This window comes from Syngnathus acus, chromosome 13 (genome assembly GCF_901709675.1).
Source record: "Syngnathus acus chromosome 13, fSynAcu1.2, whole genome shotgun sequence".
Lineage (NCBI taxonomy): Eukaryota > Metazoa > Chordata > Actinopteri > Syngnathiformes > Syngnathidae > Syngnathus > Syngnathus acus.
The window spans coordinates 1354562-1378276 of NC_051098.1; the positions used below are offsets into that span (position 1 = coordinate 1354562).

Sequence of the window (23715 nt, forward strand, 5' to 3'; positions counted from 1 at the left end):
AAGAATTTATTTTGAAAAATATTTAAAAAATAATTGACGATTCTCTCCCAATTACATCCGTCGGTTCAGGTCAAGACGCTCGTCTCGGTCACGTGACATGTCACCTCAGTCGAGCCCACTAAGCAAGCAAAAATGAGCAAGACAGAGAGATGTTTGGAAAGCTTCTTCGGAAAGGGAAAAAAAAACCAATGAGGAGACGGAAGAAGAAGAGGCTACGACTTCTAAGAAAAGGAAAGCTGCATTTAAAAGAAAATTTCTGGAGTCCTACTTAAAATATGGATTTATCGCCACAGGTGACTCTGACGCGCCAAGCCCACTCTGCATAATATGTGGCGACAGGCTAGCTAACGAGGCAATGAAGCCTTCAAAACTGCTTCGGCACATGGAGACCAAGCATACTTATACTTGTTTTTATGCCAGTCGTATAATTTTATTTCATCGTATTTATATATTTATTATAAATGTATTATTTATTTATATAAATGTATTATTTATTTATATAAAGGCCGGTCTGCGGAAATAGTTCTGACACGTAACCGGTCCGTGGCGCAGAAAAGGTTGGGGACCATTGTATTAAACCATATAAGTGCATATGTTAGCATTAGAACATTAAATAATAGTTTCAAACATGTAAATACTATATTAATAGTATAAATGACATACGGGAAATACCGTAATTTTCGGACTATAAGTCGCTCCGGAGTATAAGTCACACCAGCCATAAAATACCCAAAAAATGTGAAAAAAAACATATATAAGTCGCTCCGGAGTATAAGTCGCATTTTGGGGGGCAATTTATTCGACAAAATCCAACACCAACAACAGACATGAACGAGCAACAACAGGCTAAACGATACGGTATGCTAACGCGACAAACACAAACGAGGATCTGAGAACGGGCCTGACGTAACATTCAGTTATTTAAAAATAACTATTACATAAATAACACGTTTATAAAACCATCTGTGTCACTCCAATTCATTAAATCCATCGATCGTCCTTTGTCAACAATGCCGTGTGCCGCGCCGCAGTTCAAATTATTCCACAGGCCCATACAACGATATATAAACTATATTTTAAATAAATATCACATAAACAACAATATTATCAAACCATTTGTGTCACTCCAAATCATTAAATCCATCGATCAAATTTCTCGTCTTTTATTGATCGTCCTTTGTCAACAATGCCGTGTGCCGCGCCGCAGTTCAAATTATTCCACAGGCCCATACAACGATATATAAACTATATTTTAAATAACTATCACATAAACAACAATATTATCAAACCATTTGTGTCACTCCAAATCATTAAATCCATCGATCAAATTTCTCGTCCTTTATGTCATCCTGGTGACAGAGGACATGTCCAGAGGATATGGCGCTTTAAAGTGTTAATTACTTTATTTGATTTTTTCTCCCTATTTTTCATGTTTTGAATATGTTCAAGATAAAGATATCAAAGCATGTGAAGTGATCAACTATACTAAAAATAACATGTGAAGTGCTGTACTTTTAAGTAAGTGATGTGTTAATGATCAAGTAAAAATTTGTGAAAAAAAACATATATAAGTCGCTCCTGAGTATAAGTCGCCCCCCCACCCAAACTATGAAAAAAAACGCGACTTATAGTCCGAAAATTACGGTAATAGATCGGTTTTATTTCGCGCTTTTCTAAACACTCAAAGCCGCTTTACATAGAAAATTCACACGCACACACACGAAGAGTGAGGGGTTATATGCAGCGTTGAAGAGGTGGGTCGTGAGATGGTGTTTGAAGGAGTGCAGGGACTCAGCATTACGGACGGTCAGGGGGAGAGAGTTCCAGAGAGTGGGGGCAGCAATGGCAAAGGCTCTATGTTTTAATGATCAAGTAAAAATTTGTGAAAAAAACATATATAAGTCGCTCCTGAGTATAAGTCGCCCCCCACCCAAACTATAAAAAAAACGGCGACTTATAGTCCGAAAATTACGGTAATGTATAAATAATATAAATATAAATACGATGTGTGTGTGTGTGTGTGTGTGTGAGTGTGTGTTTGTGTGTGTAACATATGTAGATGTAGCTAAAGTATACATACTGTAAATATATTTTTTGAACTCGTTATAATAATAAGAGTTCAAATCTTTCGAACTCTTGTTATAATAATAAGAGTTCAAAAAGTTGTTATAATAATAACTTTTTTATAACAAGGTACAAGTGTACACTTCACAGCACCGAAACTGCTCTTGTTAAAGTCACCAACGATCTCACTTCCGCAGACTCCGGTGCCCTCAACATTCTGCTACTACTCGACCTTAGCGCAGCCTTTGACACTGTGAACCACTCCATCCTTCTTCAAAGGCTGCGCCAACTAGGTATTGAGGGCACTGCACTCAACTGGCACTCGTCTCTCTCTCCGGCCACCCATCCATCCATCCTCTCTCCAGTCACACGGGGTCCCCCAAGGCTCAGTTCTTGCCCTCGTCCTATTCATCTGCTACCTCTTCCCCCTTGGTCATCATCCGCAAACTCAACCTGGACTTCCACTGATACGCTTATGACACCCAGATCTACATACGCATCACATCCACCTGAAACCCTCCCCTCACCCACCTTGAATCCTGCATTGCATTCTGCTAATTCCCAAATTTTCCGGACTATAAATCGCTCCGGAGTACAAGTCGCACCAGCCATAAAATGCCTGCGGAATAATTGGAACCGCAACGGACGATGTGTCTGACGTCAGCGCCTCATGTACTTCCGGAGTCAGCAGCATTGTTGTTTACACAGAGGACGAAAATTTCTAAGTATTCAATGATTTGGAATGACACGGATGGTTTGATAAACTTGTTATTTCTGTTATAGTTATTTGAGTAACTGTTAATATGTTACGTCAGGCACGTTCTCAGTTCCTCGTTTGTGTTTATGTAATGTTAGCATACCGTATCATTTAGCCTGTTGTTGCCTATTCATGTCTGTTCTTGGTGTTGTGTTTTGTCAAATAAAGTAATCCCAAAAATGCAACTTGTACTCCAGTGGGACTTATATGTGTTTTTTCTTCTTTATTATGCATTTTATGGCTGGTGCGACTTGTACTCCGGAGCGACTTATAGTCCGGAAAATACGGTAAATACTGTTTCTACTTAGCTGAATTTCGTTTTTCGTGGGTTGTTTTGGAACACATCTACCCCGAAAAATCAGGGAACCACTGTATACAGTGCCTTGCGAAAGTATTCGGCCCCCTTGAACCTTTCAACATTTCGCCACATTTCAGGCTTCAAACATAAAGATATAAAATTTTAATTTTTTGTCAAGAATCAACAACAAATGGGACACAATCGTGAAGTGGAACGAAATTTATTGGATAATTTAAACTTTTTTAACAAATAAAAAACTGAAAAGTGGGGCGTGCAATATTATTCGGCCCCCTTGCGCTAATACTTTGTAGCGCCACCTTTTGCTGCAATTACAGCTGCAAGTCGCTTGGGGTATGTCTCTATCAGTTTTGCACATCGAGAGACTGGAATTCTTGCCCATTCTTCCTTGCAAAACAGCTCGAGCTCAGTGAGGTTGGATGGAGACCGTTTGTGAACAGCAGTCTTCAGCTCTTTGCACAGATTCTCGATTGGATTCAGGTCTGGACTTTGACTTGGCCATTCTAACACCTGGATACGTCTATTTGTGAACCATTCCATTGTAGATTTGGCTTTATGTTTTGGATCATTGTCCTGTTCGAAGATAAATCTCCGTCCCAGTCTCAGGTCTTTTGCAGACTCCAACAGGTTTTCTTCCAGAATGGTCCTGTATTTGGCTCCATCCATCTTCCCATCGATTTTAGCCATCTTCCCTGTCCCTGCTGAAGAAAAGCAGGCCCAAACCATGATGCTGCCACCACCATGTTTGACAGTGGGGATGGTGTGTTCAGGGTGATGAGCTGTGTTGCTTTTACGCCAAACATATCGTTTTGCATTGTGGCCAAAAAGTTCGATTTTGGTTTCATCTGACCAGAGCACCTTCTTCCACATGTTTGGTGTGTCTCCCAGGTGGCTTGTGGCAAACCTTAAACGAGACTTTTTATGGATATCTTTGAGAAATGGCTTTCTTCTTGCCACTCTTCCATAAAGGCCAGATTTGTGCAGTGCACGACTGATTGTTGTCCTATGGACAGACTCTCCCACCTCAGCTGTAGTTATCTGCAGTTCATCCAGAGTGATCATGGGCCTCTTGGCTGCATCTCTGATCAGTCTTCTCCTTGTTTGAGATGAAAGTTTGGAGGGACGGCCGGGTCTTGGTAGATTTGCAGTGGTCTGATACTCCTTCCATTTCAATATAATTGCTTGCACAGTGCTCCTTGAGAGCTTTAAAGCCTGGGAAATCTTTTTGTATCCAAATCCGGCTTTAAACTTCTCCACAACAGTATCTCGGACCTGCCTGGTGTGTTCCTTTGTCTTCATGGTTCTCTCTGCGCTTTAAACAGAACCCTGAGACTATCAAAGAGCAGGTGCATTTATACGGTGACTTGATTACACACAGGAGCATTCTATTTATCATCATCAGTCATTTAGGACAACATTGATCATTCAAAGATCCTCACTGAACTTCTGGAGTGAGTTTGCTCCACTGAAAGTAAAGGGGCCGAATAATATTGCACGCCCCACTTTTCAGTTTTTTATTTGTTAAAAAAGTTTAACTTATCCAATAAATTTCGTTCCACTTCATGATTGTGTCCCACTTGTTGATTCTTGACAAAAAATTTAAATTTTATATCTTTATGTTTGAAGCCTGAAATGTGGCGAAATGTTGAAAGGTTCAAGGGGGCCGAATACTTCCGCAAGGCACTGTATCTAGTCAGACCTTTTCTGCCTCACACACCAGCTTGGGCTCCTTTCCCGCCAAAGAGGTGACATTACATGTCCCTAAAGTTAGAAATCGGACCGCCAAGGTTCCCGTCATCGGCTAGCGCCCAGCTCTCTACGCAACAACCTTTTTGGCCCCTCCCACAGGTGGTGAAGCTATGGGAAGTGGGACCCACGTTGCCTTTTTGGGCTGTGCCGGGGTGGGCCCCATGGGTGAAAGCCCGTCCACCAGATGCCCGAGCCCCACCTCCAGGACTATATTATGAATAAGGATGGAGGGACGAGGACGGAAGGGGGCTGTTAGGGTAGTGTTCGCTCTAACTTATTTCGCAAGAACCACACTGGAGACAAGTTAGTCGTTTCAGACACCTGCAGGCGGAGAGTTCACTCGTCGCTGTGCTTACAGCGATGGTCGAATGAAGTCTGAAGTCAGGCCTCATCAGTTGCATATTTATTGAGAAGAAACACAGTGGGGTTGAAAGTGGGTGTGTGGGAACACAGGATGGGGTGAAGCCGCTCCCCTGCTGATCAAAGCATAGCAGGGGGCCTTTTACGACTTTGTGTAAACAAAGCAACTTTGATTGCTTCCTCTGCAGCTAGTCAATCAGGTGAAAAGATCTTAGCACTTTGGTCTACTACTTTTGTTAAGACAGGACAAGCTAGGTAAATTATTACAGGTTACATTCCAACATAATCATACGATGAAGATATTCTGCAAACCCTAACAGGGGCCAGGTCAGAGGATGGACCGGCAAAATTGCCCATCTCTCTACATATTAGTCTCAACTCCTTATTCCTTCATACTTTGCAGCCTTTTTCAGCGATAAAATATTAGATAAGACAAGCAGTAAAGAGCTCCTTCTCCGGAAAAGTCAAAGTGTCACTTCTCCCAATTTGTTCCCCGGTTAATCTTGAACATTTTAATATTGTAGACTACGCAACTGCAAGATAGAATAGTTTTAAAGTTGCCTTGCCTTAAAATGCAAGACTGTAATTACTGACACATGCTGAACATGCCACATGATATATTTAGTTTTTCAAATAGAATTAAAAAATATGTCTATAGTATATATATTCACATATATAGTCTGTTGGGTATTTTCACATACCTTTGCGGCATTGATTACTGTTGCTGTATAAGATTGTGCATTATCATCACAAGCTCCTCCTCTTGATTGGTGACATCTGATTAACTGCAAAAACAAAGTAATCAATAATAAACAGTGTCTTATATTTGTATGAAGGCTTCCAACTTTATACTGTTCATGAGGCCAGAGGTTTACAGCAAAAAATGACCGATTAGAACCATACCAACTTCAACATGTTCCCAGTCATTCCCAGTTAGACTATATTTTTGGTAAAAGTGTGGGTCACTTAGAAATGTTCATCCATCCATCCATCTATTATCTGTTCCGCTTGTCCCCACAGGGGTCGCGGGCGCGCAGCAGGCGGGGGACACCCCGAACTGGTTTTCAGCCAATCGCAGGGCACACAGAGATGAACAAGCATACGCACATGCACTCACACCTATGGGCAATTTGGAGGGCTCAATCACCCTACCAAGCATGTTTTTGGGATGTGGGAGGAAACCAGAGTTCCCAGGGAAAATCCACGCACGCACGGGGAGAACATGCAAACGCCACACAGGGAGGGCCGTGGTGAAATCTAACCCGGACATGCTAACCAGCCCACCACCGTGCTGCCACACTTAGAAATGTCCCTGTTTTTAAAATAAAATCACTAGTTTTTCAATGAGGATAACATTAAACTAATCAGGAATACACTCGACACATCGTTAATGTGGTAAATTACTATTATAGCTGTTTTTTCATGCAATATCTACTTCATAGATGTATAAAAGCCCATTTCCAGCTACCATCCCTCCCGTGTTCTAATGGTCCATTGTGTTGACGATAAGAAAACCCTTGAGCATTTACCATATTTTTCGGACTAAAAGTCACTCCGGAATATACGTCACATCAGCCATAAAATGTAAAATAAAGTGAAAAAAAAACCATATATAAGTCGCACAGGAGTATAAGGCGCATTTTGGGGGAAATGTATTCGACAAAATCCAACACCTAGAACAGACATGAATGAGCAACAACAGGCTAAACCAGGGGTCCCCAAACTTTTTCCTGTGAGGGCCACATAACTTTTCCCTTTTCTGTGTCAGTTTGTAACAGAAAAAGTGTGACGATCGTAGGGGAGCTTAAAAAATTTATTGTTTTCCAGAAAGCCACATATAACCAAATAACGGTTATTTAATAACCCTTTCCAGGTTCTTTACAGAAAAAAAGTCAGGAAACAAATAATAACACTATTAATGAAATAAATAATAACTAAATAGCCCTCTCTGAGTTCTTCACAGAAAAAACAGGAAATAAATAATAACTAAATAACTCTCTCTGGGTTCCTCATAGAAAAAAAAGCCATGGAACATTAACTTTCTGTTGTGCCATGCACAATCTTAACAGATAAAAGTTCAGCTCAGTTGTCAGAGCAGAATCTCTCTGACACATATGAGCAGTCTCTTAAAGTTCTTGTGTTCCTTCCTTATAATCCTTTTGTAGGTTCCAGTAGGCTTGTAGACACCGCTGTCTTTTTTGTTAAAGTTTGCTAGTGCGTCATAGTCTGGAGTAAAATTTGTTGTGGCAATTCTTAGGCGAGATCCGAGGTGTTGGTCCGTTTACCTCGATCTGTGACGGTTTGATGTTGACGTTCATGTGGCTGAACGTCACGTCGCGTACGTCGAGCCAAATTGGCCACTCTCTTTTAAACGCTCGGCACTGTGTCCACCTTACTTTTCCTTGGGCGACTCATTTTAATGGAAGGATTCCAGGGGAAGGTTTGTGGGTGGCTTTAGCGCAAAACTGCATCTGAAAGCTCAGCGCGCGAATTACAAGAATGCTGTCGTCACAGCCCACGCTCTAAATTCGGGACTGATACAAATAGAGCGCGAGTGCGCCATGTCCGTACCACTGAGTACGTACGTACACGCACTTGTGAGTGTGCACCGAGCTTTCTGACACGGCTTCCGGTAGTAAATGCGCAGGCGAGCGCTTCCCCATCTACTGGGGAAACGCAGTCATTGCAGGCAAAATGACCAAAAAAAAAAAGTTTAATAATACAATTTGTTCAGGGTTGGCGGGCCGGATTAAACGGTCCCGTGGGCCGTATCCGGCCCGCGGGCCGTAGTTTGGTGACCCCTGGGCTAAACGATACGGTATGCTAACGTGACATAAACACAAACAAAGAGCTGAGAAAGGGCGTGACGTAACATTAACAGTTATCCAAATAACTATAACATAAATAACACCTTTATCAAACCATCTGTGTCCCCCCAAATCATTAAATACATTGTCCTTTATGTAAACAATGCTGTGTGCGCCGCGCCGCTGACGTTGTACTCGTCGTCAATTGCAGTTCAAATTATTCGACAGGCCCATATAACGATATATAAATAATATATCAAATAACTATTATATAAACAAAAATATTATCAAACCATCTGCGTCACTGCAAATCATTAAATCCATCATTCGTCCTTTATGGATTCAACGCCGCGTGTGCGCCGCGCCGCTGACGTCGGACCCGTCTCAGATGCAGTTCAAATTATTCCACAGGCCCATATAACGGTATATAAAGTATATATCAAATTCCTATTATATAAACAACAATACAGTGGAGCCTCGGTTTTCGAACGTCCCGGTTCTCGAACAAATCGGTGTTCGAACAAAAAGTTTGAGATTTTTTGCTTCGGATGTCGGACGAAATTCGGTTGTCGAACCTCGCGAGATGAGCCGAGAGGACCCGCATGCCAACTGACTCCGTTCGTTATTGCATTCTCGTTACTCTGCGCCGCTGACGTTGGACTTGTCAGTTGCAGTTCAAATTATTCCACAGGCCCATATAATTATAAACAATTTTATCAAACAATCTCTGTCACTCCAAGTCATTAAATCCCGTCATCAAATCCTTTGTCCTTTATGTAGTCAACGCCGCGCTGACGTCAGTTGCAGTTCGAATTACAGTAATCCCTTGCTACATCGCGGTTCGTTTATCGCAGTTTCACTACATCGCGGATTTTTGAATTTTGAAAATTTGTGAAAAATTTCACATATAAGTTGCTCCTGAGTATAAGTCACCCCCCCACCCAAACTATGAGAAAAAACACGATTTATAATCCGAAAAATACGGGATGTTAATTTTCATGGTAAAACAATTAAAACAAATGGGAAAGCATTAAGTGTGTTTTGGTTTCAATGTATTTAGTTATACAGTCAAACCTCGGTTTTCGAACGTCCTGGTTCTTGAACAAATCGGAATTCGAACGAAAAATTCGAGATTGTTTTGCTTCGGTTGTCGAACAAAATCGGAGGTCGAACCTCGCGAGATGAGCCGAAAGGACCCAAGAAAACCCGACCGCGCGGCCCGGATGCCGACTGACTTCGTTCGTATTGTATTTTCGTTACTTTGAGGATTGTATTAACTCCTAATCATGCCTCCAAAGAAAGCAAGTGGGAGCAGTAAAGCCATCCTAAAACACAAAGACGCTCTTAAAGCAATGCGACAGTGAGCGCCCGGCGCGCTGCGGTTGCGCGATCGGACCAAATTAAGCTCCCTGTGCACTGAGGTCCACTTAAATTTTGGAAAGTACACTAGGAGTTTAAAAATATTTTCAAAATTTCAGCGACGGCTCTGTCACAATAATGCGACCAGAGCGGTGCAGTTGCGCGGTCGGCGACACGCTACGGTTGCGCGTTCGGCGGTGCGCTACAGTTGCGCGATCGGACAAAAATGCGCAAATGAAAAAATGCTTAAAAAAGGCGTTTTGTTTAGTCTTGGAACGGATTAGTTTTTTTTCCATTATTTGTAATGGGAAAAATAGATTGGGAATTTGACCGATTCACTTCTCGAATCGCCTTCTGGAACGGATTGTGGTTGAAAACCGAGGTTTGACTGTAAAAGGGGAGGCTCAGTGGCGCACTGGTTAGCACGTCCGCCTCACAGTTAGCCGGTTCGATTCCACCTCCGACACTCCCTGTGTGGAGTTTGCATGTTTTTCCCGTGCCCGCATGGGTTTTCTCCGGGTTTCCTCCCACATTACAAAAACATGCGTGGTAGGCCAATTGAGCACTCCAAATTGCCCCTAGGTCTGAGTGCGAGTGTGGATGGTTGTTCGTCTCTGTGTGCCCTGCGATCGGCTGGCAACCGGTTCAGGGTGTCCCCTGCCCACTGCCTGATGACTGCTGGGATAGCCTCCAGCACGCCCGCGATCCTCGTGGGGACAAGCAGTATAGAATGGATGTTAGATTACCTTGTTTTCAGCATAAGCTAGCCATCGACTTCCAAGTGCGACTGGATTGAGGTATGGCCCAGGACAGGGATAGCAACCTGAAAGACAATATAATTTATAATAAATTTAATTATTTTTTTTGTTGCGGGTACCATGAACTTTCAGAAAAATTTCCTGGGATACTGGGGGGGGGGGTAGAGACATACAGAACTAAAACTGCCCAACGAAATAAAAAACAAAACAAAAGTTTTTTAAAAACATGATTCAAACTGAGCGGTGGCACAATGGTGCACTGGTGAGCATGTCTGCCACACAGTTTACAGGTGCAGGGTTTGATAAGGGTCCAGGCCTTCCGGTGTGGAGTTTGCAGGTTCTCAATGGGCCTGCGTGTTTTTTCTGGATGGTCCGATTTTCTCCCACATTTCAAACACAAGCATGGTAGGTTGATTGACCAAATTGTCTGGAGGAGTGATTGTAAGTGTGAATGTTCGTTTATGTGTGCCCAGTGAATGGCTGTTCAAGGTATACCCCGCCTACAACCCAAAGACTGCTGGGATAGGCTGCACTATGCCCGAAACCCTCGCGAGGATAAGCGGTTGAGGATATAGATTCAAAAGTCCCTCTTTGCCAAAAACTAATACGCTCATTTACTTCATTGATTAAAGCAGTGGTCCCCAAACACCGGGCCGCACAGAATCGACGATCAATTAATTCAGGTCAAGACGCTCGTCCCGGTCACGTGACATGTCACCCGAGTCGAGCCTGCGAAGCAAGCAAAAATGAGCAAGAAACAGAGATAGAAAGCTTCTTCGGAAAGGGAGAAAAGCCCAATGAGGAGACGGAAGAAGAAGAGGCTACGACTTCTAAGAAAAGGAAAGTTGCATTTAAAAGAACATTTCTGGAGTCCTATTTAAAATATGGATTTATCGCCACAGGTGACTCTGACGCGCCAAGCACACTCTGCATATGTGGTGACAGGCTAGCTAACGAGGCAATGAAGCCTTCAAAACTGCTTTGGCACATGGAGACCAAGCATCCTGCATTAAAAGACAAACCTTAACCACTTCCCCTGCCATTATCTCCGATTACACCTAGATGTGACCAGCTCGTTTCTGAGAAACAAGCTCAACTAATTCAACGTTTTATTTTTATGTCATTTATACTTGTTTTTATGCCAGTCGTATAATTTTATTTCATCGTATTTATATATTTATTATAAATGTATTATTTATTTATATAAAGGCCGGTCCGCGAAAATATTTCTGACATGTAACCGGTCCGTGGCGCAAAAAAGGTTGGGGACCACTGGATTAAAGTACATATATTCATATACATGATCAGTTTAACTTTATTTACCTGTATTCAAATTTATGAACATGAATATACATTCTGCACGTGTTCTGAATAATCCCTGACATTAGCCAAAGATGATGGATTCTTAATACTAACAGTTAATCTTGCTTATTGGACATGGTGCATGAGCAAAGGAGGGGAAGGTATGTTTCAATTCAAAAACATTGGAAGCAAGTAACTATAGATCTTATCATTTATCATTCCATGCACGTATGGAGGGAGAAAGAGAGAGACAGAGAGACATAGATATATAGATAAAGCAATAAAGTGCCTTACTTGAAAGAAATGAATATATATATATATATATACATATATACAGTGCCTTGCGAAAGTATTCGGCCCCCTTGAACCTTTCAACATTTCGCCACATTTCAGGCTTCAAACATAAAGATATAAAATTTTAATTTTTTGTCAAGAATCAACAACAAGTGGGACACAATCGTGAAGTGGAACGAAATTTATTGGATAATTTAAACTTTTTTAACAAATAAAAAACTGAAAAGTGGGGTGTGCAATATTATTCGGCCCCTTTACTTTCAGTGCAGCAAACTCACTCCAGAAGTTCAGTGAGGATCTTTGAATGATCCAATGTTGTCCTAAATGACTGATGATGATAAATAGAATGCACTTGTGTGTAATCAAATCTCCGTATAAATGCACCTGCTCTTTGATAGTCTCAGGGTTCTGTTTAAAGCGCAGAGAGAACCATGAAGACAAAGGAACACACCAGGCAGGTCCGAGATACTGTTGTGGAGAAGTTTAAAGCCGGATTTGGATACAAAAAGATTTCCCAAGCTTTAAACATCTCAAGGAGCACTGTGCAAGCAATTATATTGAAATGGAAGGAGTATAAGACCACTGCAAATCTACCAAGACCCGACCGTCCCTCCAAACTTTCATCTCAAACAAGGAGAAGACTGATCAGAGATGCAGCCAAGAGGCCCATGATCACTCTGGATGAACTGCAGATAACTACAGCTGAGGTGGGTGAGTCTGTCCATAGGACAACAATCAGTCGTGCACTGCACAAATCTGGCCTTTATGGAAGAGTGGCAAGAAGAAAGCCATTTCTCAAAGATATCCATAAAAAGTCTCGTTTAAAGTTTGCCACAAGCGACCTGGGAGACACACCAAATGTGGAAGAAGGTGCTCTGGTCAGATGAAACCAAAATCGAACTTTTTGGCCACAATGCAAAACAATATGTTTGGCGTAAAAGCAACACAGCTCATCACCCTGAACACACCATCCCCACTGTCAAACATGGTGGTGGCAGCATCATGGTTTGGGCCTGCTTTTCTTCAGCAGGGACAGGGAAGATGGCTAAAATCGATGGGAAGATGGATGGAGCCAAATACAGGACCATTCTGGAAGAAAACCTGTTGGAGTCTGCAAAAGACCTGAGACTGGGACGGAGATTTATCTTCGAACAGGACAATGATCCAAAACATAAAGCCAAATCTATAATGGAATGGTTCACAAATAGACGTATCCAGGTGTTAGAATGGCCAAGTCAAAGTCCAGACCTGAATCCAATCGAGAATCTGTGGAAAGAGCGGAAGACTGCTGTTCAGAAACGCTCTCCATCCAACCTCACTGAGCTCGAGCTGTTTTGCAAGGAAGAATGGGCAAGAATTCCAGTCTCTCAATGTGCAAAACTGATAGAGACATACCCCAAGCGACTTGCAGCTGTAATTGCATTAAAAGGTGGCGCTACAAAGTATTAGCGCAAGGGGGCCGAATAATATTGCACGCCCCACTTTTCAGTTTTTTATTTGTTAAAAAAGTTTAAATTATCCAATAAATTTCGTTCCACTTCACGATTGTGTCCCACTTCTTGTTGATTCCTGACAAAAAATTACAATTTTATATCTTTATGTTTGAAGCCTGAAATGTGGCGAAATGTTGAAAGGTTCAAGGGGGCCGAATACTTTCGCAAGGCACTGTATATATATATAGATTAAGCAATAAAATTCCTTACTTGTAACAAAAAACTTCTTCGTTAAGGTGCAGCTGTCAAATGCTGCTATCTTTTCTTGTAGGGTGACAGCAAGAATACTGTAAAAGAGAAGTCTTTAATAAAATACAAAACAATTTATAAAAATTAAATAACAAAACCATTAAATATAAATTAAACAGATGCAACATACTGCTCGTTACAGAGAAGATCATGAATCTGGGTCTTGAACTGAATTGATTTGACGAGTTCCCCTGTACTGAGTGAATACAGGTCAGCACAACAGTAAGGGGGGCTTGTTCTGGAAAATAAAAAAGAGGAAAACATGAGAAGGTATGTTCTTGTTTGTGTTGTTACTGACATTAATTAAACAATCATTCTACAGGGATTTTCTATACTTTCAGAAGCCAGCTAAAATAAGTTATGTCACGTGTTACAAAACTTGGGTTTAAATAACATTAAGCAGCACTTCCAATCGAAAGGCATATTATTCGACTACACATATCCAATTGGACAGAAGTTGAAAGATGAGTAAACTGTTAACCCAATATAGCAGAGCTAAACGACTGAAAATCTGAAATTATTGTGATGTGGAATTGGGGGGAAAACAAGCATTCTGTGATGTTTTGGTCATAAAGGAGTGTCAATGCGACGACACGGGAGGGCACTGGTTAGCACGTCTGCTTCACAGTGCAGAGGTTGTGGGTTTGATTCCGGCTCTGGGCTTCCTGTGTGAAGTTTCCATGTTCTCCCTGTGCATGTGTGGGTTTCCTCCAAGCACTCCGGGTTCTCCTCCCTCATTCCAAAAACATGCATGGTGGACCACTCCATATTGCCCGTAGGTGTGAGTGGTTCTCTGTCTATATGTGCCCTGGCTGGCAACCAGTTCAAAGTGTCCCTCCTGCCCGAAGTCAGCTGGGATAGGCTCCAGCATACCGCAACCCTCGTGAAGAAAAGCCATTCAGACAATGGATGGATGGAAGGAGCGTTAATGCATTTGCTGAGATTTTAACTTAAATAATCAAGACAATGAAACTAAAGGAAACATTTTTTTTCTTCTGACTTGGAAATTCACAAATAATCCAATATTGCACTGCCAAAACATTTACTCACTAGCAACATTGCATGCAGTATGTAATATTTCTCAATTTAAAAATATTGTAAGTGTGCCAATATAATTCAGGGAGGAGGAGTACAGGAGCCTGATCCAGCGCTCCAACCACCTGCACCTTAACACCACCAAGACCATAGAAAGGGTGGTGGACTTCAGGAGGTCCAGGCTTTGTCCAGAGCCTGTGACCATCAACGGGGTCTGTGTGGAGGTGGTGCAGACCTGTCAATACCTTTAAGTGTTGCTGGATGACACTTGACTAGTCTGCTTACGTGGACACTTTGTGCATGAAAGGAAAATGCCTGATGATCCTTCGTCTGCAGTGTGGTGCTGCGGATATTTTATGGGGGGTAGCATCAAGAAGAGGGATGCCTACCACCTGGACAAACAGGTGAGGAAGGCGGATTCTGTTGTGGGCACAGAGCTTCTGTGGCAGAACAACAGGTGTTGGCCAGGCTGCTGTCCATCAAGGACAACCCCATCCACCCACTACACAGCAGCATCTTCTAGCGGAGGAGTAGCTTCAGTGACAGGCTGCATACTTTTTTTCTAAATTTCTCATTTGGTACCACCCGTGTTTAAATAGCCATAGCACACTGGAGGACTTGAAAGATGAGTGAAAGTGCTCGAAATTGCTGGGATTTTAGGTGTTTTACGAAAACGCTTGGCATTGAAAGAGTGGCTTGGAAAACCGCAGGAAAATCGCTCGAAAAAACAAGAACTGCAAAAATTTCAACACGAAGCGCTTGTTACGAACCCCCCCTCATAATGTTAATTGAGGAAGGTTTGAATATGGCTGTGGAGGTGTGGAGGTTGGGAATGGTTGTGAGTGGGGATTGGGTGGACAAAGGGACCCGAGGACACACACACAAAATCAAAACTGACTGAAGACTACCGACACACAACACCATGCCTCACTCAAAATGGAGTCCACTGACTCTGGAGTTGGAGCCTTCCGCGCCTAAGTCCGCTTGTCGCACACAGACATGGACAGCTGCACAAAACACACAAGGCATGGGGACATACTTGTCTGCAAGACATGAGACGAACACAACTGAACACAACACAATGCAACTCAACACAACTGACCAGCTTCCATTCCCTACAAGGAGGGAATTAGGACCTTTTTAGAATAGAATAGAATAGAATGCCCTTTATTGTCATTTTACAATGCAATTGTGTAACGAAATTGGAGAGCTTCTACCTTTCCAGTGCAAATAGGTATAAAGAAAAAGAAATTCTACAATAAACATTACAAAGATTAATGAGTATAAAGGAAGTACAAAGAATAAAAGTAAAAGTATCTTATTTACAGTCTATACAATGTGGATATTAATATTAAAATGAATGAGGTATGTACAGGAAGTAAATAATAAATAGTTATTGCACGTAGTGTTGACAGCAGCAGTGACAGTCTAAGTATAAAGGTGTATTGATAGTGTATTATGGCTGGTGCTTCCTCTCAGAGTTCAGTGTGGTGATGGCTCTTGGGAAGAAACAGTTTTTCAGTTTGGTAGTCCTTGTTCTGATGCATCTGTAGCGCCTCCCATAAGGAAGCAGCTCAAGCAGCTGGGAGGCGGGATGTGTGTAGTCCTTGATGATATTGCGAGCTCTGCTAACGCACCGGGTGGTGTATATGTCCGTCAGGGAGGGGAGAGGGCAGCCGAAGATCCTCTGCGCTGTTCTGGTTGTCCTCTGTAGCCTCCCTCTGCAGCAGTGCAGCTCCCGTACCAGGTGGTCAGGCAGTACATCAGCAGGCTCTCAATGGAGGAGCGGTAGTAGGCCAGCAGCAGCTTCCGGTCCATACTGTTTTTCCTGAGGACTCTCAGGAAGTGTCGACGCTGCTGAGCCTTCTTGATGACAGCTGAGGTGTTGCGTGTTCAGGAGAGGTCATCAGAGATCTGGACTCCCAGGAATCTGATATCGTGGACCCTCTCCTCACTCTCGCTGTTGATGTAGAGGGGAGGGGGATCCCTTTTCTTCCTCCTGAAGTCCACGATGATCTCCTTTATCTTTGTGGCATTCAGAGCCAAGTTATTTACGGATCACCAGGTCGTGAGCTTCTGAACCTCCTCCCTATAGGCTGTCTCGTCACCATTCGAGATTAGCCCGACCACTGTGGTGTCATCAGCAAATTTGTTGTCGTCGTGGGCAGGACTGCAGTCATAGAGTCCAGCTTTGGGACCAGAATGTCCGGGATGATCGCATTGAAAGCCGAGCTGTGGTCCACAAAGAGCATTCTCGCATAGCTCTGCTGCTGTTCCAGGTGACAACACAGCATACAGAGCTATGGCGATGGCGTCCTCCGTAGATCTGTTCGCCCGGTATGCGAACTGGTGGGGGTCGAGGGTGGGGGGAGGCAGTCCTTGATGTGCTGGAGAACCAGTCTCTCAAGGCACTTCATTATTACCGGGGTGAAGGCAACAGGGCGGTAGTCATCGAGGCCGGCTGAGGGTGACTTTTTTGGTATGGGGATTATTGTGGCTGTGTTCAGGCAGGTGGGGACGACTGCTTGGGCCAGCGAGAAGTTAAAGATCCTGCAGAAGATCTGGGACCGCTGGTGGGCGCAGGCTCTGAGCACTTTGCCAGGTACTCCGTCTGGACCGGGAACCTTCCTGGGGTATACTGCCTGGAGCACACGCCTCACCTCCTGCTACTCTACAGTGAGTGGTGGAGGTAGGATCTGATTCAAGATACAAGATTCAAGAACCTTTATTCGCTATGTTTGAGCGTGCCAAACAAGGAATTTGACTTCGGTACATCCCAGCCTCTATTCAACATTTAGGTGACTAACAACACTCAGGACGTGTGAAAAATGACAAATATTCTCAAACATCCCCTGATCTTAAACTCCCAGGAGGGCAAGGAAAAACTCAAAATTCAAACTAGGGGAAATGAGAAACCTTAAGAAGAGACCACAGATCTTCCAGGATGACAAGGCTCCAATGGATGCAGAGAGGACACATAGTACAATGGTGTAGACAATTCAAAAAAAGGTGTGGAGAGCAGGATGTTATTGCACAGTAATGACTCTGAGACTCTAAGAGTGGTGTGAGTTCATCAGAGCAACAGCCTGGGGGAAGAAGCTGTCTCTGTGTCTGCTGGTTTTGGCGTACCGAGCTCTATAACGCCGTCCGGAGGGGAGCAGTTCAAACAGACTGCAACCTGGGTGAGAAGGGTCTGTAGAGATGTTACTCGCACGTTTCCTAGTCCTGGACAGGTACAAGTCTTGGATAGATGGGAGGTTGATTCCAATTATCTTTTCTGCAGTACTGATTGTCCGTTGCACTCTGTGCTTGTCTTGTTTGGAGACCGATCCAAACCAGACAGTGATGGAGGTGCAGAGGACAGACTGGATGATGGCAGTGTAGAAGGTCTTCAGCAGCTCCCGCGGCAGGTTGAACTTCTTGAGCTGTCTCAGGAAGTACAGCCTCTGCTGGGCCTTCTTCCGGACAGAGTCTATGTGGCCGGTCCATTTCAGGTCCCGAGAGATTGTGGTTCCCAGGAACTTGTAGGTGTCTGTGGAGAGAATAGTTATTACTGCGGATAGTGAGGGGTGAAAGCTCAGTGGCCTAGTGGTAGAGTGTCCGCCCTGAGACTGGAAGGTTGTGGGTTCAAACCCCGGCCGGGTCATACCAAAGACTATAAAAATGGGACCCATTCCTCCCTGCTTGGCACTCAGCATTAAGGGTTGGAATTGGGGGTTTAGATCACCAAATGATTCCCGAGCGCGGCACCGCTGCTGCTCACTGCTCCCCTCTCCCCCAGGGGATGGATTAAAATCACACGGGGATGGGTTAAATGCAGAGGACAAATTTCACCACACCCAGATGTGTGTGTGACGATCATTGGGACTTTAACTTAACTTTAACTTTAAAGTGGTGAAGTGTCTCGCCTTAAGTCCACTGTCATCTCCACGGTCTTGAGCGGGTTCAGCTCCAGGTGGTTTTGGCTGCACCAGTGGACCAGCCGCTCCACCTCCTGTCTGTACGCAGTCTCGTGACCGTCGCGGATCAGTCCGATGAGAGTGGTGTCGTCTGCATACTTCAGGAGCTTCACAGGAGAGTCACCTGAGGAGAAATCGTTGGCGTAGAGAGAGAAGAGCAGTGGGGAGAGGACGCACCCCTGAGGGGCGCCAGTATTGGTGGTCCGGGTGTCAGATGTGATGCTCCCCAGCCTCACACGCTGTCTCCTGTTGGTCAGGAAGCTGGTGATCCACCTAGAGGTGGAGGCAGGCACCGCGAGCTGGATGAGCTTCTGTTAGAGGATGTCAGGAGCGATGGTGTTGAACGCCGAGCTGAAGTCCACAAACAGGATCCTGGCGTACCTTCCTGGGGTGTCCAGGTGGTGCAGGATGTAGTGCAGTCCCATGTTGACCGCATCATCCACCGACCTGTTTGCCCGGTAGGCAATCCTAGGACATCCTTCAGGTGGTTCAACACTAACCAATCTGATGTGGAAGTGTGTGAAGTTAGTGATGGTCTGGATGCCCTGCCACACCTCTCGTGGTCTGTTGCTGGCAATGTGGGACTCCTTCTTCCTCATGTAGTCCGCTTTGGCTTTTTTAATCCCTTTCTTCAGGTCAGCCCGAGTTGAGCTGTAAAGGGCTCTGTCGCCTGACTTGAAGGCAGAGTCGCGGGCCCTGAGGAGTGAGCGGACCTGGTTGGGAAGGACCCGGATGGTTTTGTCCACGGACACAGTTCCCATACAGAACTTGATGTAGTCCAGAGATGTCCCTGTCAACATTCCCAGGTCCTAGTGACGAAATAGGTCCCAGTCAGTGTCTTGGAGGCAATCCTGGAGTTGGCTGAGTGCATTTTCAGGTCAAGTTGTTATAGTCCTTGTGGTGGGCCTGGATCTGTGTCTGAGGGGGATGTATGCGGGGATGAGCAGCAGGGATAGATGGTCTGACTGTCCGAGGTGGGGGAAGGGCATGGCTCTGTACCTGTGCTTGATGTTGGAGTACATGCGGGCCAATGTCCTTTCCTCTCTTGTTGGGCACTTGACATGCTGGTGAAACTGCGGGAGTACAGTCTTCAGTCTTCAGATTGGTCTTATTAAAGTCTCCCGCTATTATGTGAACACCACCCGCTGCTGTTCATTGATGGTGTTCAGCCGGAGAGAGAGCGCCGCTGGATATACACAGCAGTGATGATCACTGTTATCTCTCTCGGTGGAAAATAAGGCCGGCATCTAACAGACATGTAAAGTTAGTAAAACAGCTAATTACTCTACTCCTTCCTGCACTTATTGGACGGCCTACTCCAACACACAATAATTAAAAATTATATATATATATATGTGAGTCACCCCGCTCACTCTTTGTTTGAACTTCTGCCCTCTGGGAGGCGGTACAGGAGCCTGCGCTCCTGCACCACCAGACTTTCCAACAGCTTCGTACTCCAGGCTGTTAGGATCCTGAACTCGCTCCCCCTTTCAGCGTAGCGTCCTGTTCTTGCTGTATGCTCACTGGCTCGGTTTTGCCCCTCATATTCAATGGGTTATTGGTCTGTTTTTATTCATCGCTCATTTTATTTTATTTATTATTTATGGTTTGTGCCTTCTTGTTTTTGTTTTGTGTCGCCTACTTGTATGTCTCGTCACCGTGGGATGGAGGAAACGGAATTTCGGTTTCTTTGTGTGTCTTGACATATGAAGGGATTGACAATAAAGCTGACTTTGACTTTGACTTTGATATATATATATACACACATATATATATATATACACATACACGGTATATACTATCTATATATATAGATATATTTATATATATCTATATATATATATACATATATATAAATATATATAATATATATATAATATATCTATACACTACCGTTCAAAAGTTTGGGGTCACCCAAACAATTTTGTGTTTTCCATGAAAAGTCACACTTATTCACCACCATACGTTGTGAAATGAATAGAAAATAGAGTCAAGACATTGACAAGGTTAGAACTAATGATTTGTATTTGAAATAAGATTTTTTTTAAATCAAACTTTGCTTTCGTCAAAGAATACTCCATTTGCAGCAATTACAGCATTGCAGACCTTTGGCATTCTAGCTGTTAATTTGTTGAGGTAATCTGGAGAAATGGCACCCCACGCTTCTAGAAGCAGCTCCCACAAGTTGGATTGGTTGGATGGGCACTTCTTGCGTACCATACGGTCAAGCTGCTCCCACAACAGCTCAATGGGGTTCAAATCTGGTGACTGCGCTGGCCACTCCATTACCGATAGAATACCAGCTGCCTGCTTCTTCTCTAAATAGTTCTTGCACAATTTGGAGGTGTGTTTTGGGTCATTGTCCTGTTGTAGGATGAAATTGGCTCCAATCAAGCGCTGTCCACTGGATATGGCATGGCGTTGCAAAATGGACTGATAGCCTTCCTTATTCAGAATCCCTTTTACCCTGTACAAATCTCCCACCTTACCAGCACCAAAGCAACCCCAGACCATCACATTACCTCCACCATGCTTAACAGATGGCGTCAGGCATTCTTCCAGCATCTTTTCAGTTGTTCTGCGTCTCACAAACATTCTTCTTTGTGATCCAAACACCTCAAACTTGGATTCATCCGTCCACAACACTTTTTTCCAGTCTTCCTCTGTCCAATGTCTGTGTTCTTTTGCCCATCTTAATCTTTTTCTTTTATTGGCCAGTCTCAGATCTGGCTTTTTCTTTGCCACTCTGCCCTGAAGCCCAGAATCCCGCAGCCGCCTCTTCACTGTAGATGTTGACACTGGTGTTTTGCGGGTACTATTTAATGAAGATGCCAGTTGGGGACCTGTGAGGCGTCTGTTTCTCAAACTAGAGACTCTAATGTACTTATCTTCTTGCTCAGTTGTGCAACGCGGCCTCCCACTTCTTTTTCTACTCTGGTTAGAGCCTGTTTGTGCGTTCCTCTGAAGGGAGTAGTACACACCGTTGTAGGAAATCTTCAATTTCTTAGCAATTTCTCGCATGGAATAGCCTTCATTTCTAAGAACAAGAATAGACTGTCGAGTTTCAGATGAAAGTTCTCTTTTTCTGGCCATTTTGAGCGTTTAATTGACCCCACAAATGTGATGCTCCAGAAACTCAATCTGCTCAAAGGAAGGTCATTTTTGTAGCTTCTGTAAAGAGCTAAACTGTTTTCAGATGTGTGAACATGATTGCACAAGGGTTTTCTAATCATCAATTAGCCTTCTGAGCCAATGAGCAAACACATTGTACCATTAGAACACTGGAGTGATAGTTGCTGGAAATGGGCCTCTATACACCTATGTAGATATTGCACCAAAAACCAGACATTTGCAGCTAGAATAGTCATTTACCACATTAGCAATGTATAGAGTGTATTTCTTTCAAGTTAAGACTAGTTTAAAGTTATCTTCATTGAAAAGTACAGTGCTTTTCCTTCAAAAATAAGGACATTTCAATGTGACCCCAAACTTTCACATTTATATATATATATACTGTCTATCAGGGGTGTCCAAACTACGCAGTTGGCCCGCGGTCCAGTTTTTATTGGCCCGCAGCAAAGAAGAAGTATTGGGCAGGCTAACGAGTTAGCGGAAAGATGCTAATTCGCGATCGTGCTAACATGCGCAAACGGACCTCTAAAGGAAATTAAACGAACATTTGGAGCAATACTACATTGTCCTAAAGGTTAGACACATATGATCATTCATTTCTCTTGTTAGGAGACACACTTACATCGCCAATGACTCCTGTACCACTGTAACCGACATATGTACAAGAACGTAAAAAAGGAAGTGGTATCGCCTGAAAACCGCCTTCAAAATAAATCACCCTACCTCAAATCAAAGCATGGCTGAATAACATAAATAACATGGAGAATTCTTAACACAAACTGTAAATATGTTTTTAGAACAACTTTTATTATTATTTTTTTATAACAAGGTAGAAGTGTACATACTGTAAATATGTTCTTAGAACTCTTATTATTATAACAATTTTCTATAACAAGGTACAACACTGTAAATATGTTTTTAGAACTCTTATTCTAATAACCTTTTTTTTTTTAAAAAAGGTACAAGTGTACGCACTGCAATTGTGTGGGCACTCCTTGCCTTCTGCTGGCGTGTGGGCAAGTTTTGTGCCATAATTCCTCAATTTAGAAGTTTTATTTTGACTTTTAATTCTTTTTTTCAATTTGGGAAAAAAATCCGCGATGTAGTGAAACCGCGATAAACAAACCGTGATGTAGCGAGGGATTACTGTACATCACTGAAAATCAAGGCAATTGTGTTTGTCTAATTTGTAAGGAGACGGTTGCCTTGTTTAAGGATTTCAACTTAAAGAGACACTATCAGACTAAACATGCGAACACAAACGACCAGCTAACAGGGAGTGACCGCGCTGATAAAGTGAAGCAGCTCCAAGCTGAACTGGCATCACAACAGCGATTCTTCACACGGGACTGTGGGTCAAAAATAAATATTACTAAAGCAAGCTACGAAGTGGCCATGTTAAGACTGTTGATGTTATGGACCTGTAGACCTGACACAAACTATTATTTTCTGAAAGATAACGTAAATGACAAGAGCAAAATTCACTAGTTTTAAGTTTTAATAATAACAGACAACTTTGCATTACTTATAACTCCCGTTTAAAATGTTCAGGAGGCAAAAGTAATTTTAAACTCATGTAAATTTAAGGTATTTCATACAGTTTGTTCAATGTTATCTGACTATTCAGATATGAATGAAAGGCAGAATTTGTGTTTTTAGAGTTGTTCACATCTGCCTGAGTGACTCATATTTGGTTATTTTGTCATTTGAAAAATAAAGACAATTGTGACAATGAAATTTGTTTTATAACAGTGTGTATTTGCATGACATTTTTGTAGTTAAAAAATGTCCGAAAAAACTATTGGCCCCCGGGCCCCTTCACTTTATCAAATCTGGCCCTCCTTGCAAAAGGTTTGGACACCCCTGCTGTATATGAACTGAATCTGTGGCTGGTCGAGAGTAACAACAGTGAGGAGCCTTAAAATCCACTAAGGGCTAAAGAAATGCCTCAGCAAGCTCAGCAAGGGGTCTCGTATTGAGCACTACTTCTTACGAAGTCGGCCAAATCAGTCGAATGAAGCCCAGAGGCAGGAGAACCCCCACAGTCCTCAGGGTATCAGCACCTTAACTGAAGCCCAGCA

The 23715-nt window shown here is 43.2% G+C and overlaps 1 protein-coding gene across 12 annotated transcripts in view; it reads right to left on the minus strand.

The window, feature by feature from the left end:
* bcas3 (BCAS3 microtubule associated cell migration factor) overlaps positions 1 to 23715 on the minus strand; it is a 329552-nt gene that overhangs the window by 148301 nt on the left and 157536 nt on the right. For 11 of the 12 annotated variants that reach the window (XM_037268397.1, XM_037268399.1, XM_037268403.1 and 8 more), the window contains 4 exons: positions 13639 to 13746; positions 13470 to 13546; positions 10159 to 10235; positions 5948 to 6031 (listed from right to left, as the gene is read on the minus strand). In XM_037268397.1, coding sequence (XP_037124292.1) covers positions 5948 to 6031; positions 10159 to 10235; positions 13470 to 13546; positions 13639 to 13746 — 346 coding nt within the window. The remainder of the gene's footprint in view (positions 1 to 5947; positions 6032 to 10158; positions 10236 to 13469; positions 13547 to 13638; positions 13747 to 23715) is intronic. The other variant, XM_037268400.1, reaches the window with a different exon arrangement.